Raw genomic sequence first — 16018 nt, forward strand, 5'->3', positions numbered from 1 at the left:
CTGGTTCACAGAATTGAATTTTCCGAAGAATGACATTTCAAATATATTTTCTCATCGTCAAATGCTCAGCTTTGTTGTAAAAATGACATTCAGTTATTTCGTATTTGCTGATGAGCTTGTATCGCGGTGTTATTATTTATTAGGTGTTAATTAGAACTATTTGTCCCAAATTATAAAGTAATAGACTAGAGGGAAGGCAGCTAGTCACACCACCCACCTCTATTTTTTGGACTATTCTTACTTAACGAAGCCCTCAGAGGCCCAGCGCTATGTCTGCAGGCTTACAACGCTAAAAATCGGGTTTCGATACCCGTGGTGGGCAGAGCACAGATAGCCGATTGTGCAGCTTTGTGCTTAACCACACAAAAACAAATACTTAGCGGAAAATGTGATTAACCGTTACATACAACACCTACACGGTTGAAAGGGCGAGTCATGTTTGGTGACGGAATTCAAGCCCACGACCCGCTGATCGCGACTCAATCACTAGATCATACCAGGCTTAATTTTGTACGCCCACCTTACCATCACCCGTATATGCTTTACGAAAACCTTTGGTATTTAAATAATGTTAAAAAAATTCTAGGAAAGCATATAAGCATTCCACTCTGACTTTTCCCCTTGAATGTTTGAGCTTTGCAGCCTGAAAATCACATTAAACAGCCTGTAAAAATTTGTTGTTTTTAGATACGTGTGCCTTTTTTATACGCTTTCAGTCCGATAGAAAGGTTGAATTTAATAAGCATTCTTATTAAAAATTAGTGCTCGAGTTTCCTTCGCCTTTCTAAGGTAATTTTTAATATGAAAATATAATATAAGCTTAAACCAACAACGTGACTAGCTTGTTTCTCTGTTTTTGCGCAAAGCTACAGAACTGGCTCAACGAGAAGTTGAAACCGGGGTTATGATGTTGTAAGCCCCTAAACTTACCGCTGATCCACCGGGTGACACATGACTAACTAAAAAATGTGGTAATTTTGACAAATCTCAACTAATGACTTGCCTTGTTGCTCAATAGAACTTTGCGTGGCTTTTTTTTCTGTAGGAGATAGCTTGGTGAAATTTTGAAATATTTGAACACCCTATTGTGCTTTCTAGTCTCTATTGTTGAAATACGATAAGTCTGGTGTTTCGTATCATGTTCCGATTTTCTTTCATCAAAAGAAAGTGGAATTAAAAATAATACAAATCTTCAGAGAATATTTGGTGCCTCACCCTGACAACGATAAAAATGTACATGTAGCGGATGATGAAATGTGGTGTAATGGTAACGCCAAATAAAATAAGCAATATCTGTATTGGTTGATATGTCTAAATGAATGCCAAGAAATACATCTGTTTGTCATATGCCTAGACTCGTAATTTTATACCAATTATTTCGTCATAACTTCTAATTTGCACGGTGCTACGCACTTTCTCTGTCACTTTGTTGCATGTATTGTGAAGGTAATATGTTAAACAACAGTACATGGTTGCTTTGTATAGTTTATTAGACTTGAGGAGTATTTTGTTGCATGTATTGCGAAGGTAATATGTTAAACAACAGTACATGATTGGTTCTGTATAATTTATTAAACTTGGTGAGTATTTTGTTGCATGTATTGCGAAGGTAATATGTTAGACAACAGTACATGATTGGCTTTGTATAGTTTATTAGACTTGAGGAGTATTTTGTTGCATGTATTGCGAAGATAATATGTAATTTTTAACGAAATAGTAACGCTATTTGTGTAAGAATTAGTCTTCCCGACTAGAAATATTTATTGTTGGCTAATCATATATGCTGCAATCTGAGCCTTATAGCAACTTGCCACATACTGGAGTCTGAAAGCAGCAGTAACTTACTATGGTATGCAAGTTAAAACCAGCAATACGTCGTCGCTGAGTTTCGGTCTTACGTCAACCATATTTTACCATGTTTTGCCGTCTAAGTATAACTATAGCAAATATGCCAACATTAATTCATCGTTGATCTTCGATGTTTACAATGAACACTATCTAAATCTAACTAGAGCTGGTCTTGTTTCGCTGATAAAAATAACTCGTCGCTGGTATTCGATGTAAAGTTAACAATAACTTTCCGTAAACACCGAAAGTTTAAACAATAGTCATAAATATATAAAAAAAACAAGTTTATCTTTTTCCAAATATTTGTTTGTTTTTTATGGAAAAAAATAAAACAAATATATAGTTTTTATACCTATGTTTAGGTTTAATCATTTACTATTTATTAAGAATGTTTTACTTTAGTTGTGACTGTCTTAAGCCAGCATTACCTCGTTTCTTAGTATTCGTTCTAATGCTGACAAGTTATTTAATAAATACTGCTATATAAAACCGACAAGTATAGCACGTATTTTAAAGTATAATACACAAAATGTAGGTCGTTAGGCTAAAAGGTTGACCACATATTTCTCTGTATTTATAAATATGTATCACGAGATATCTCAACATATTTCTTAATAACGTTATACAGCAACTTACCATATTAAACCTGTTCTTGCCGTCTACTAAAGACGAAGTAGCGAAACTGATTAGGACGCACGAACATAGTGAGAGATATGTGTTGATGATTGCTCTATGACGATCGTCTCCTAGACCTAGAGCGGAGTTAAAGCTAGGCCAAAACAACCACAAGTATATAGTTCCTGTAGAAAAACAAACATAAAACGTATAAGAATGTAATTTTATTTTATTAAAAGAAGAGCATTTCATAGTTAAATAACACAATTCTAAGCGAAGTTTTAGGTAATTTCTTCATATATCAATTAATCAACTATAAATACTATGGAATTCACAGTCTCTACTTTAAAAGCTGGTTCCTTCTAATTGAACGATTATATTGTAAGGCTAACAGGTTATTCAAGTTTTCTGTTTTCTCTGTAGAACGTATTAGTTTGAACATCAAAAGAGAATTATATACAATTTTCAACTACATCTAGTTAATTATAAAACTGTCTGTCTTTTTTTGTCTTTGATACCATTTTTTTCATCTATATATTTTTTTTCCACTATAGTTTTCCGTCAACTGATGGAATCTATATTTAAAGTAGGGTACTGAATCAGTAGCATTAATCCTCCAGCTACGTACAAGTTAATATAATTAATACAAACTACAGAGTTAGTTGACTTATCTTACTTAATTTGTCAGTTAACACTATAGTAATTGATTACACAGAGTGGTAAAAGTTACAGCATTACTTTTCTATCTTTTGTCCCTGAAATCATCTGACGCTCCAAAAATAACGTAGTAACAAAACAAAACACTAAAATTGTTACAGGATATGAAATCAGATGTCTGATTTTTTTGACATGAAACATACACAACTTTTATTGTATGTATTTAGCTACATTTTCACTTTTATATGTATTCGTTTTATAGTTGCGTTGAAAAGAGTGATTTGATGTCCCGAAGACGAAGACGATAAAATAAAATAAGCAAAAATTACAAATTTGTTTTGAACTTTATTAACAAAGTTCTACAACCTGTTTCGTGACAAAGTTTCACTTCCTTTAGGAATTATATATATTAAGTTAATGTGATTTCCCACACAAGAAAACGATGATCAAGAAATAAAAGATTTCATCATTTTAATGTTACCTTACGTTGCAAACCGATAGTAAAACACTCCAGTAAAAGTGGTAGCGAATGTACAATGTTAGAGCTTACCAATCATAGCAAAAATATCTGAATGGTATACAGCCCCTTCTTTAGGATGTTCACAGAACTCCTTTCGATACAAAACGAAAGTCACAGCTAGCCCAAAATACGCTCCAAAAGTGTGGAGGAAAATGGATCCGCCAATATCGGCTGTCTGCAATTAAGAATACAGGAGTGAATGGGCGTTTGGTGCTGACCAAATTCGGTTATTTAAAGTAACGTATATGGGAATGAATATATCTATAATTTGTGTGTGTGTGTGTATATATATATGTAATAAACTAACAGTGTTATCTAAAGCTTAGGCCTAAAATGTTAGTCTTAGTTAAGATCTAACTTTCAGTATTATAAGTTGAAATAAAATTATTTTACTCTAAGAGTAATACTGTTTCTTAAGACGTAGAGAAGACAAGTTCAGCAATTTCAAACTTTTTAGTTTCTCTTGGGACGTAGAGAAGACGCGTTCGGTAATTCCAAACTTTCTAGTTTCTCTTGGGACGTAAAGAAGACAAGTTCAGTAATTCCAAACTTTCTAGTTTCTCTTGGGACGTATAGAAGACAAGTTCATAATACCAACCTTTCTAGTTTCTCTTGGGACGTAGAGAAGACAAGTTCAGCAATTCCAAACTTTCTAGTTTCTCTTGGGACGTAGAGAAGACACATTCGGTAATTCCAAACTTTCTAGTTTCTCTTGGGACGTAGAGAAGACAAGTTCAGTAATTCCAAACTTTCTAGTTTCTCTTGGGACGTAGAGAAGACAAGTTCGATAATTCCAAACTTTCTAGTTTCTCTTGGGACGTAGAGAAGACAAGTTCAGTAATTCCAAACTTGCTAGTTTCTCTTGGGACGTAGAGAAGACAAGTTCAGTAATTCCAAACTTTCTAGTTAAACCAGATTTGGATGGATATATTTATATTATTGCGAGTTACTTAAGTGTTTCTTTCCTCTCAGTGTTTAATTTCCTTTGACAAATAGTGAGAGGGATTAATAAAATAGAGGTTTATTTTGAACGACGAATTGCTCTATTGTTAGTTGAGGTAGCACTTACCCTTAAAACATGGCAAATTTACATGTGTGGAAACACTGTTAAGCACTTCTTGTAATCTTCAAGTTGAGCACAGAACAAAAATATGATGTCACAATCTCTAAAACTACACTTTTAGTCATACATGTCATACACATAATTAATGTGGCAGGGATAGAGAAATACATAACGTAAACTGTTTTTACATCATAACTTTAATTAGGTATGATAAAAATATGTGAAATTTTATGCATATGCTCTTTGTGTACATCCTCATAGCTTGAATTAAAAACTATGTAAGTTTTCTGCAACGTTAATGAGCTGTGGGCAATTAATTTTAATTAAGGGTAATTAAACTCATAACAAGACAATTGGTAAAGATTTGTGAATAATTCTAAGATATTCAAGATATGGAAGAGTGTAATATCAACAAGTATGCTAAATCTCATGCTGATATTGGCTTTAGTAAGTTTTTAGTAAATATGTACTTTTACCATATTTAACAGTGTTTCCTCACCATGTAAATTTGCCCAAATTTTAGGGTCAGTACTACCTTAAATCCCTTATAATTTCTCTTGACCCCAGTTGGTTGAATAGAAATGTGTTATCATTTGTACCTGATAAACCGACAAACTCAAATACATCTAAGTAATTTAATTAAGTAATATTTCCAGAAACATAAACAATAATACTTCTCTGATTTAGTTTTGATTTAAAAATGAATATCTCTTAATGACTAAGGATAAATGTTTCACCTGGGTGGGATATGAGGATATGGGAGGATTTAGAAACAAAGGGTGGTAAAAAAAAACAGGATAAAAGCTAAGATGAAAGTGAAAAAATGGTGTGGTTGATATGGTAAGTAGAACATGAATACAAAGAGATGTAGATGATCAGCCACATGAAATATCACAGTGAAGTCAGAGCGAAAAGGATGCAATGCTGATCTGGCGGACCCATATCTCTAACTGATAACAAAAACTGCAGAATACATTTAAAACAATATAACAATCTTTAAAAACGAAAAAAATATTTATAAGATAGTTATTCACAGAGCTTCGAACTTATTGGTTGAGACTTAACCTTATAGATTCCCACTCCTAGGTGTTCATTACATCCAAATATGGTGATTTCGATCATACACATGACAACTAGCTGAATAGGGCTAAGTTTACCCAGAAGAGCACCGTACGAAATCAGCACTGTGGCAGAACCAAATTCGGCGTTGATGAGGCTAAATGAAATTAACACAATATCAAAATACGATTTATTTTCACGAATTCCATTAAATTTATATTCACACCTTTTTTCTATTTCGTATAAGTAAAAGTTCAAATTCATTTATAGAAATAACAACTAGCTAAAATAGTTGGTAAAAACTACACACTACACAAAACCCTGCATAGTACATAATAAAAATTACCCAATAATGTATACCTTACACAAAAGGTAAGACTACGATCACATACATTGTAAAATTCAAAGAATGTAATATAATATCTTGGTTATATTTCACATTGATATTAGTGAAAATATTATGTCATAGCTATGTCTTGTGCTCTTTGAAAAAAAAAATTAATCTATTTTTCTTTGTGTTTACAAAACATTATTAATTATTTCTATGTTGAATAACGACAAACCTGTTTTTAATTATTTCTATGTTGAATAACGACAAACAAGTTTTTTTATTATTTCTATGTTGAATAACGACAAACATGTGTTTAATTATTTCTATGTTGAATAACGACAAACACGTTTTTAGTTATTTCTATGTTGAATAACGACAAACATGTTTTTTATTATTTGTATGTTGAATAACGACAAACATGTTTTTATTATTTCTATGTTGAATAACGTCAAACAAGTTTTTTATTATTTCTATGTTGAATAACGACAAACATGTTTTTAGTTATTTCTATGTTTGTCGTTATTCAACATAGAAATAATAAAAACATGTTTGTCGTTATTCAACCAATGTACTATGTGTGAAAAACTTACAAGTGATATCCTTGTTAATGATTTGTGGTCTGAAACTTTCAATAAATATTAAAAAGAGGAAGCTACATTCTTAAGAAAATTGTTTGTCGTTATTTAACATAGAAATAATTAAAATATGTTTGTCGTTATTCAACATAGAAATAATTAAAACATCCTGCATTGTGTGATATTATAATATGAGTTACTTTTGACACATTGCCTCTAACTACTTGTGATGTGATGCTATGAGTTACTTTTGACACGATGCCTCAACATTTTGACATGTATGAGCGAACATGCTTAAGCATTGAAAATAATGATGTATTTAACTGTAACATTAAAAACTAAACGAGTAAATTGTTAGATATTACTACTGCCTATATTTATGTATTCATCTGCGTAATGAACCTATTTACTGCTATACGTACATCAACTATGTTGAAATACTTTTCAAACGTTTATTATAATCAAAATAGAAGATTTAATAAAATAAGGGAAGATTACAAATAAAATAGAAATTCACATCAAGATAGAAACGTAGGAGAAAACTAAACAAAAGTAGAATTTTATATGATCAGGGAGGCTTTTAGATAAAATCCAATTATGTATGTAACCTTACTATTACATAGTGTAATTATGTACGTAGCCTTACTGCTACCTACGTAATCTGATTGTATATGTAACCTTACTGCTAGCTATGTAATCTGATTGTGTTTGTAACCTTACTGCTACATAAACTGATTATGTATGTAACCTTACTACTACATAATCTGATTATGCATGTAACCTTACTGCTACATATTCTGATTATGTATGTAACCTTACTACTACATAATCTGATTGTGTGTATAACCTTAATGCTACATAATCTGATCGTGTTTGTAACCTTACTACTACATAATCTGATTATGTATGTAACATTACTACTACATAATCTGATTGTGTATGTAACCTTACTACTACATAATCTGATTGTGTGTGTAACCTTACTACTACATAATCTGATTGTGTATGTAACATTACTACTACATAATCTGGTTGTGTATGTAACCTCACTACTACACAATCTGATTGTGTATGTAACATTACTACTACATAATCTGATTGTGCATGTAACATTACTACTACATAATCTGATTGTGTATGTAACCTTACTACTACATAATCTGATTGTGTATGTAACATTACTACATAATCTGATTGTGTATGTAACATTACTACTACATAATCTGATTGTGTATGTAACCTTACTACTACATAATCTGATTGTGTATGTAACATTACTACATAATCTGATTGTGTATGTAACATTACTACTACATAATCTGATTGTGTATGTAACCTTACTACTACATAATCTGATTGTGTATTTAACCTTACTACTACATAATCTGATTGTGTATTTAACCTTACTACTACATAATCTGATTGTGTATGTAACCTTACTACTACATAATCTTGTTGTGTATGTAACATTACTACTACATAATCTGATTGTGTATGTAACATTACTACTACATAATCTGATTGTGTATGTAACATTACTACTACATAATCTGGTTGTGTATGTAACCTTACTACCACATAATCTGGTTGTGTATGTAACATTACTACTACATAATCTGGTTGTGTATGTAACATTACTACTACATAATAGTTGCTCAACTATTTCCGTTTTTTAGCCAACTTATTCTTACCTTGACCTTTGACTATTTAAACGTCATACATTTTCGTAATCTATAATTTCGAAAAAAAAGATTTATTAGATCGTGCAAAGATAGAACTAGAAACAAACAGAGCGATGTTTACCTAAAAACGTTTATATGGAGCTTTCCATGGTGAGTATGCCACACGTTCTGCATGATTATTCCCCATTGGACAGCTATGCAAGCCAGAAGCATGTTGAGAGCAACAGCACTGTATCCATACTTCTTCATAAAGGTCATCAAGAAACCAAAACCGATGAAAATCATGACACTGACGTCCTGGAACACTGAAAGTGGCCAATGGGAATATAAAGTTCGGTAATTCAGGTTTCTTTTCTTAAGAACAAACTAGTTACAAATGGGAATACAAAGTTCGGTAATTCAGGTTTCTTTTCTTAAGAACAAACTAGTTACAAATGGGAATACAAAGTTCGGTAATTCAGGTTTCTTTTTTAAGAACAAACTAGTTACAAATGGGAATGAATTACCTAACTTTGTATTCCCATTTGTAACTAGTTTGTTTTTAAGAAAATAAACCTGAATTACCGAACTTTATATTCCCATTTTTAACTAGATTGTTCTTAAGAAAAGAAACCTGAATTACCGAACTTTGTAGTTTCTTTTCTTTAAAACAAACTAGTTAAAAAATGGGAATATATAGTTCGGTAATTCAGGTTTCTTTTCTTAAAAACAAACTTGTTAAAAAATGGGAATATATAGTTCGGTAATTCAGGTTTCTTTTCTTAAAAACAAACTTGTTAAAAAATGGGAATATATAGTTCGGTAATTCAGGTTTCTTTTCTTAAAAACAAACTAGTTACAAATGAAAATACAGAATTCTATAATTCAAATTTCTCTCTTAAAAACAAACTACACATAATTGGGAATACATAGTTCAGTAATTCAGATTTTTCTTCCTAGGAAACATTAATTACAAAAGGGAATAGAAAATTCTGTGGTTCAGATTTATCTCCTTACGCACAAACTAATTAGAAAATACCTTCCATGCTTCCACCTAAATATGTAGCAAAATTTAAATATCTCTATTTTCAATTCATCTTTTCTACATATACAACGTGACTGTAAAATTTGAACTCACATTATTTATGATAAGTTCAATATTTATAAGCCTCTCATATGTACTGTATTTATGCGGTCGTTATCAACTTATCGATAAGTCGGAATTTCTACGAACACACATGCACACACATTCACATTCACAATAATTGCAATTTTTGGAATATTTTCTGCAAAATGTGAGATTATAAAAATCTACGAACGTAAAAGATGAACATAAACACATAGATGAGTATTATGATGTGTTATTATAAAATTCATATCCCCCCCCCAAGAAAGAAATGATTAATCGACAGTTTGCGCCAAACAATATGTGGCCTCCTTCCTTCATTGAAATCAATGAATCTACTTCTTTTGACATTTTTGTCTTGAAAGGAATCATTAAGAAAGCAAATTAGGTTTAACTCCTTCGCAATGGTAAAAAAAGTATTTATTTATAACCTAGAAACCATTGCAAGACACATAGTTATCATAATAAAATGAGCTGATAAAAACACTTGTCATGCCATCTTGCAACTTTGGATATAACTTATCTCATCAGTACATATAACGTAAACAGCTTTTGAAGATTTGGGTTAAAGTACAACAAACTTTGTGTCAGTTAAACCTGGCAAGGAAGTAATGGTGCGACACATTTTTTTATTTCAATTTTTGAACTTTCTTAGGAAGTAATTGTGCGACACATTTTTTATTTCAATTTTTGAGCATTGTTAATAAAAAATAAAAATATTTTGTAAAATAAAATAATTTTAGCTGCGATTAATAACAATGTTAAATTCCCATCAACAAAGAGTTGAAAAACGGAGGGTTTTCATATATACATTTAGAATCTTCAGAATAACGTATCTATGTAATTTTCTCACATAAAAACATAAGAACATGTTGTTGTTGTTTTGTTTTGGCGTTGTGTGAGTGCAGTATTTTTCTTAATTTAGGTCTGTTAACGTTGCATTTGTTTCGTACTTTTGTTGTTGAATTTAGCGCAAAACTACTCGAGAGCTAACTATAGTAGCAGTCTTTACTTTTTAGTCCCCCAGTGGCACAGCGGTATATCTGCGGACTTACAACGCTAGAATCCGGGTTTCGATACCCGTGGTGGGCAGAGCACAGATAGCCCATTGTGTAGCTTTGTGTTTAATTACAAACAAACCCTGCTTTTTAAGTGATGGACTAGAGGGAAATGTAGTGGAGATTTTAAAAGGAAGGAAGAACTGGTGTATTTGGAAGCTAAGTGGTGATATGGGTCTCCGATTCCAAAATATTACAATGTCTCGATTTTCCGCTGAAAAAGAAAAATGTTTGAGTTTTGCAGTAAGTTCTGGACTTTGAAGCTGGCGAACCGTGTTTGAATACGTTCGATACTACAAAACAAGTATAATAAAAAATATTATCTCTAGTTTGGCAAATCATTGTAGTTATTTTAGTCTGATCAGAGTAGGGATATTTTTTTTTTAATTTTAAGCAACTCATATTTTGTAGTTTTGACTTTTAACAATAATTATTTTTCGTAGTTTTAAAACTTTCTATGTTACTATAGCTAGCTAGATTACGTATATATCGATCCCTAGGTGTCTTTATAAAATACAATAAACATTATTATACTTATTTGTTTCTTCTTTATCACTAATATTTTTGTGCGCCAACAATACCAAGCGTGGGGCGCGTGTATACTCGGTTCGATGTTATTACTCATTAGGATCTTTACCAACTTACTCTCAAATCTCATTATATGCTCAAAGTAGCGCATCGTCCGTTATATATATATATACTAGTATCTTTTTCGGTACAAGAAAGGAAGGAATAATTGTAACCCAAGAAATAGAGCGATAAGGTTCGTCCATTTTTCTGTACACTGTCTGGAAAAGTCACTTACTTACTTACTTAGATGAAAATTCGTTGAAATAGTGAAATTTTGATTCACTCCATAAAGACGTATATAGCGAATTAGGCGGTTTTATAAGTGCAGTAAGCTTTACTTTTACTCAGCCAATATTATGAAACAGTCATTCTTAATATTCAAATATTTTAAAGGAGGTTTTAAACGGGCGATTTTGTTTCATCATGATCCCTACTATTAAGCGTGAATGGCAGCAGATAGCCTTAGTAGCTTTGTCTAAAATACAAGATACAAATATAGATTACAAGTATCGTTTTGGTTTCTAAGAAATAATAATTCAATATAATAGATGCAAAATTTTTACTCTTCATTACACCCTCCGGTGGTTGAGTAGTAAGATTACAAACTTACAGCGTTAAAATCCAGTGTTCGATTCCCCGCGATGGTCAGAACGCAGATAGCCCATTGTGTAACAATGTGCTACAACAATAACAAACTTTTGAATTGGTCTGCTGTTATTAAACGCAAAGCTACACAAACCCTCTTCATTACAGCTTCGTCAACAAAAACATTCACATTGTTTTTGGTGTCGACAGGATATTCTTTCGGGGGAGGTGGGCTCGTTTCTGTTCGTGGTGCATCTTTCTTAGATATGTGCACATGTTTCTACACACATATATTTCTAAAACTGCAAATTGTATGACGGGAACTCGATGATGAACAAATCTTTGTTGAAATATATATTCATGCCAATTTTAGGATACTCGATGGCTGTCTTTAAAAGCCGTCCGTAATTTTGAAGTGATTGACCAAAGAAAAGGCAGCTAATAACTACCCACCGCCAATTTTTGGGCTAATATTCTACCATCTAAAAGTGGAATTTACCGTGAAGTTATAACGGCCCCATGGATAAAAGGGTGAAAGAGTTCGGTGACGGGTTTCAATCCCGTGATCCGCAGATTGTGAGTTGAATGCCCTATTCACCAAGACAAGCAAGATCCCCAATACTATTGGGCACAAAGCTACATACACAAATGGATTATCTGTACTCTGCCCACTGCGGGTATCGAAGCCTCATTTTTAGCGTTATAACTTTTCAGACTTGCCGATGAGCTGCTTGAACCCATGTTAACAGAATAATATATATAAAAGTAAGAAAGCTTTGTTTGTGTGTTTTACAGCAAAGTCACATTAGGCTATTTGGTGTGTCCATCGTAAGGAATAGAACCCTGGATTTTAGCGTGGTAAGTCCGTAATATCGCTCTGCCACCGAAGAACATAAAAAGGCTTGGTAGAGTTATTATTTTCTGTTTATACAGAGATGTTTAATGTCGAAGTTCATTATGTAGTCGCTTATTTTAATACTAACGAGTAAATAATGTAGTTTAAAATCTTTCCTGACACAAGTCTAACAAGGATAACTACAACGATAGGTTAATAACCTTAATTAACAAAATATATATGTATATATTAATTTTATTCCAAATAAACAAGAAAAGGTTAAAGTAAAAGAAATCAAATACCAGATTTTGCACTGTAGAGGTTCCCTACCGATTAATTGCTATTTTCAAAGTTCATGTTTAGCTTTATCTTCATATAGATGTAATTATTTAATAAGTAACAAGTGTAAGTAAGTTCATAACAATAACATTAAAATTCATGTTTGTTTTTTACCAAACATGGAGGGCAAGGATTGGACCTAATTTTATCCAATAAGAATTATAATTTTGCCCAAGTTTACGGGTTAAAAAATGAATAAATGAACTTTAAGGACATAGATGGATTTTTATCACAAATACCATTTGCTTCGTCTCGAATATGAATTTACGAAATCTTTCTTAGCTTCTAATTATCACTTACATAATACTAAATAGTCATTACATAACAGTAACAAATACTTACTGCTACTGCTTTTCTCTATTTAATATGTGTGTGATCACAGGGTCGAACGGGAGTTATATTAAACATTTAAAATACTTACGTGGATAATAATCTTCCAGCATGTTCTCCCGATAATTGCTACCGTTCAAAGATGCTGAGATGCTATGGCTTGGGTTGGAGGCATCGGCATCAGGATCGTATACAACAACACATCCGTATACAATGATAAACGCAATTTCTATCAATAAAACCAGCAAAGCAAATTTCCCTCGTTTCCACATGATTAACTTTTAAATATATAGGTTTATATTTATCGTTCAACAGTTAGAATCTAACTGGTTTTATTAAAAATATCAGAACATTAATTACTTATTGATGATTTGTTCACAAAATGTGTTATTTGTCTAACTACTTTTCCCTTTTTTTTAGTGTCAGTCTTATCTAACAGTCATTCGCGTATCGTTTTGGTTGACTACAACTTCGAGATGTCGTTGGTAGCCTTCCCTCGTTGCCTTTTAAACCATAGAACGTATAAAGTGCACTAGCATATATATAGACTTCTTGTTTTTTTATCATTGGTTGAAAGAAGCAAGGCGTAAGTTAGCTAGCTTAGTTGATTGGATAATTTTCACATCCCAAAACACATACGTAAGAGGAGTTGAAACGTTCTATTTCGATGATTAGTGGGCCAACAGTGATGTTAACAGTTTTTAATATTTTCGTCATGACGGAGAAAGTGCAAACTTTTTACCTATGTCAATTTCTTCTCCAAATGTTCTTACTTTGTGTTAGATATTATAATTGTTTATATGTATAGTACTGTTAACACGTCAAAGATAAGATTATTTGCGCCCTTTTCATGGAGTTAGGGCCCTATTATACATAAAGGATGAGCTAATGGCTCATCATACTACGTTTTACCATACAAATATTTATATCGAAACAGCTCAAAAGTATTCATATAGAAATTGAATTAGTATGATGGTAACGAACACATTCACGTTTAATCAAAAATAGATACTTAATAGTAAAAACCCAGAATGTGTTGTTTTATTACCTATCATTTGAAACTAAGCACTCTGAATCCTTTGGGAGCTGTAAATCTCATACGAAAATAAATCATAAACTTGAGATACGTTTTTTACGAATTTAAACAAAAATTGAGAAACATTTCAGTAACTTATCGATTAATCTATAAGACATTATATCACTCATGACTGTTTCTTTGAATAAAAGTTGTTTCAAATTTTTAAACGAGAATCAGAATCAATGTGCTTCAGAGAATATTCAAGTATCATTTTACTTATAGCTCAGCTCTTAAACCCTCTAGTGGCTGATGTAAGCATCTTTAAATCTTGGTTTTTTTTTCATTAAACATTTGGACAATGATATTATTAGTGTTGACGCCAAGCGTCTATTCGGTGATACTAAAGGAATTATTTTCGAACGTATCGTATGATTTTCTTCATTAATATAAATATCGATAATATTATTTTGCGATATCGGGATATTCCTCTCTTTTTGTTTTCATAAAAACTCCAGTGATACACAAGACAGTTTCAGTTATGAGCTATAAAAACTCCAGTGATACACAAGATAGTTTCAATTATGAACTATAAAAACTCCAGTGATACACAAGACAGTTTCAGTTATGAACTATAAAAACTCCAGTGATACACAAGACAGTTTCAATTATGAACTATAAAAACTCCAGTGATACACAAGACAGTTTCAGTTATGAGCTATAAAAACTCCAGTGATACACAAGACAGTTGCAGTTATGAGCTACAAAAACTCCAGTGATACACAAGAAAATTTCAGTTATGAACTATAAAAAGTCGAGTTATACACGAGACAGTTTCGCGTATAGTAAATTATAACGTTTAATAACCATAGGGGGGTCTTGTAGTTTCCAAACTGACTGTAAACCCGCCCGCTTTCTCACACTCTCTCAATTTCAACAGATTTTACCTCAAGCTAATTATTTTGAATTATTTGAAATACGTTAATACACCTCATCAAAAAACATAATAAATTATATCTATTATTTTTAATTGATGAATGAAACAGCCAAGGAAACATCGTTATACAAAATCATAACGTTGTATTTAACTCTTGCGTCAAGGTTACGATTTTACTTGTGTTTTCGTATTCTAAAATAATTCGAATAATAATGTGACGTTAAGGGATTTACCCAACAAGCAGAGTAACACTTCACGGTCCTGGACAGATATCTTTGTAGTGTACCTTTTCTGGGCAGAATGTAATTTACCAGTTTTCAATACGACAAATGATTGTAATTTGTATTTGTAGATCACCCGAACAAGTTGGTATACCAGAAGACTAGTTTGCTGGTTCACAAGTTCTTATGAATGGTAGTAAAAATAATTAAAATACAATAATTATATCCAAAAATAAACAAATAACCATTGTTAAAAGTAGAAAAATAAATAAATAACGTTATGTAATTAATTCTTACCCGAAGAATCTGATTTCTAAATGACTTAAATAAAATTGATAATCATTACAATTAATTTCCTTAATCTGGTTCAGGAAAACTGATGATATATATAATATCTAGACCATATTGTATCTTTTATATCTCATCCGACCTGCTCCCCCAGTGGCACAGCGGTGTGTCTGCGGACTTCTACTGCTAGAAACCGAGTTTCGATACCCGTGGTGGGCAGAGCATAGATAGATAGCCCTTTGTGCAGCTTTGTGCTTAATAACAAACAACAACCCAACCGACCTGATGAGCCCCGGATTGAAGAAAGGTATCTTCGACACTGGATAAAGCAAATGTAGTGTGGTTGTACATATTATAACATATTTTGTTTTGCTTTCACTCATGT

The 16018-nt window shown here is 32.1% G+C and overlaps 1 protein-coding gene across 1 annotated transcript in view; it reads right to left on the reverse strand.

Annotated features, from left to right (window-relative positions):
* Window positions 1-13686, reverse strand: part of LOC106460348 (ammonium transporter Rh type B-like) — a 19863-nt gene extending 6177 nt beyond the window's left edge. The window contains exons 1-5 of the mRNA XM_022387041.1: window positions 13264-13686; window positions 8472-8655; window positions 5769-5919; window positions 3671-3815; window positions 2485-2648 (exon numbers count right to left, since the gene is read on the reverse strand). Coding sequence (XP_022242749.1) covers window positions 2485-2648; window positions 3671-3815; window positions 5769-5919; window positions 8472-8655; window positions 13264-13444 — 825 coding nt within the window. The 5' untranslated portion in view covers window positions 13445-13686. The remainder of the gene's footprint in view (window positions 1-2484; window positions 2649-3670; window positions 3816-5768; window positions 5920-8471; window positions 8656-13263) is intronic.
* Between the last annotated feature and the right edge of the window lie 2332 nt (window positions 13687-16018).

This window comes from Limulus polyphemus, unplaced genomic scaffold, assembly GCF_000517525.1.
Source record: "Limulus polyphemus unplaced genomic scaffold, Limulus_polyphemus-2.1.2 Scaffold757, whole genome shotgun sequence".
In the NCBI taxonomy this organism is placed as follows: domain Eukaryota; kingdom Metazoa; phylum Arthropoda; class Merostomata; order Xiphosura; family Limulidae; genus Limulus; species Limulus polyphemus.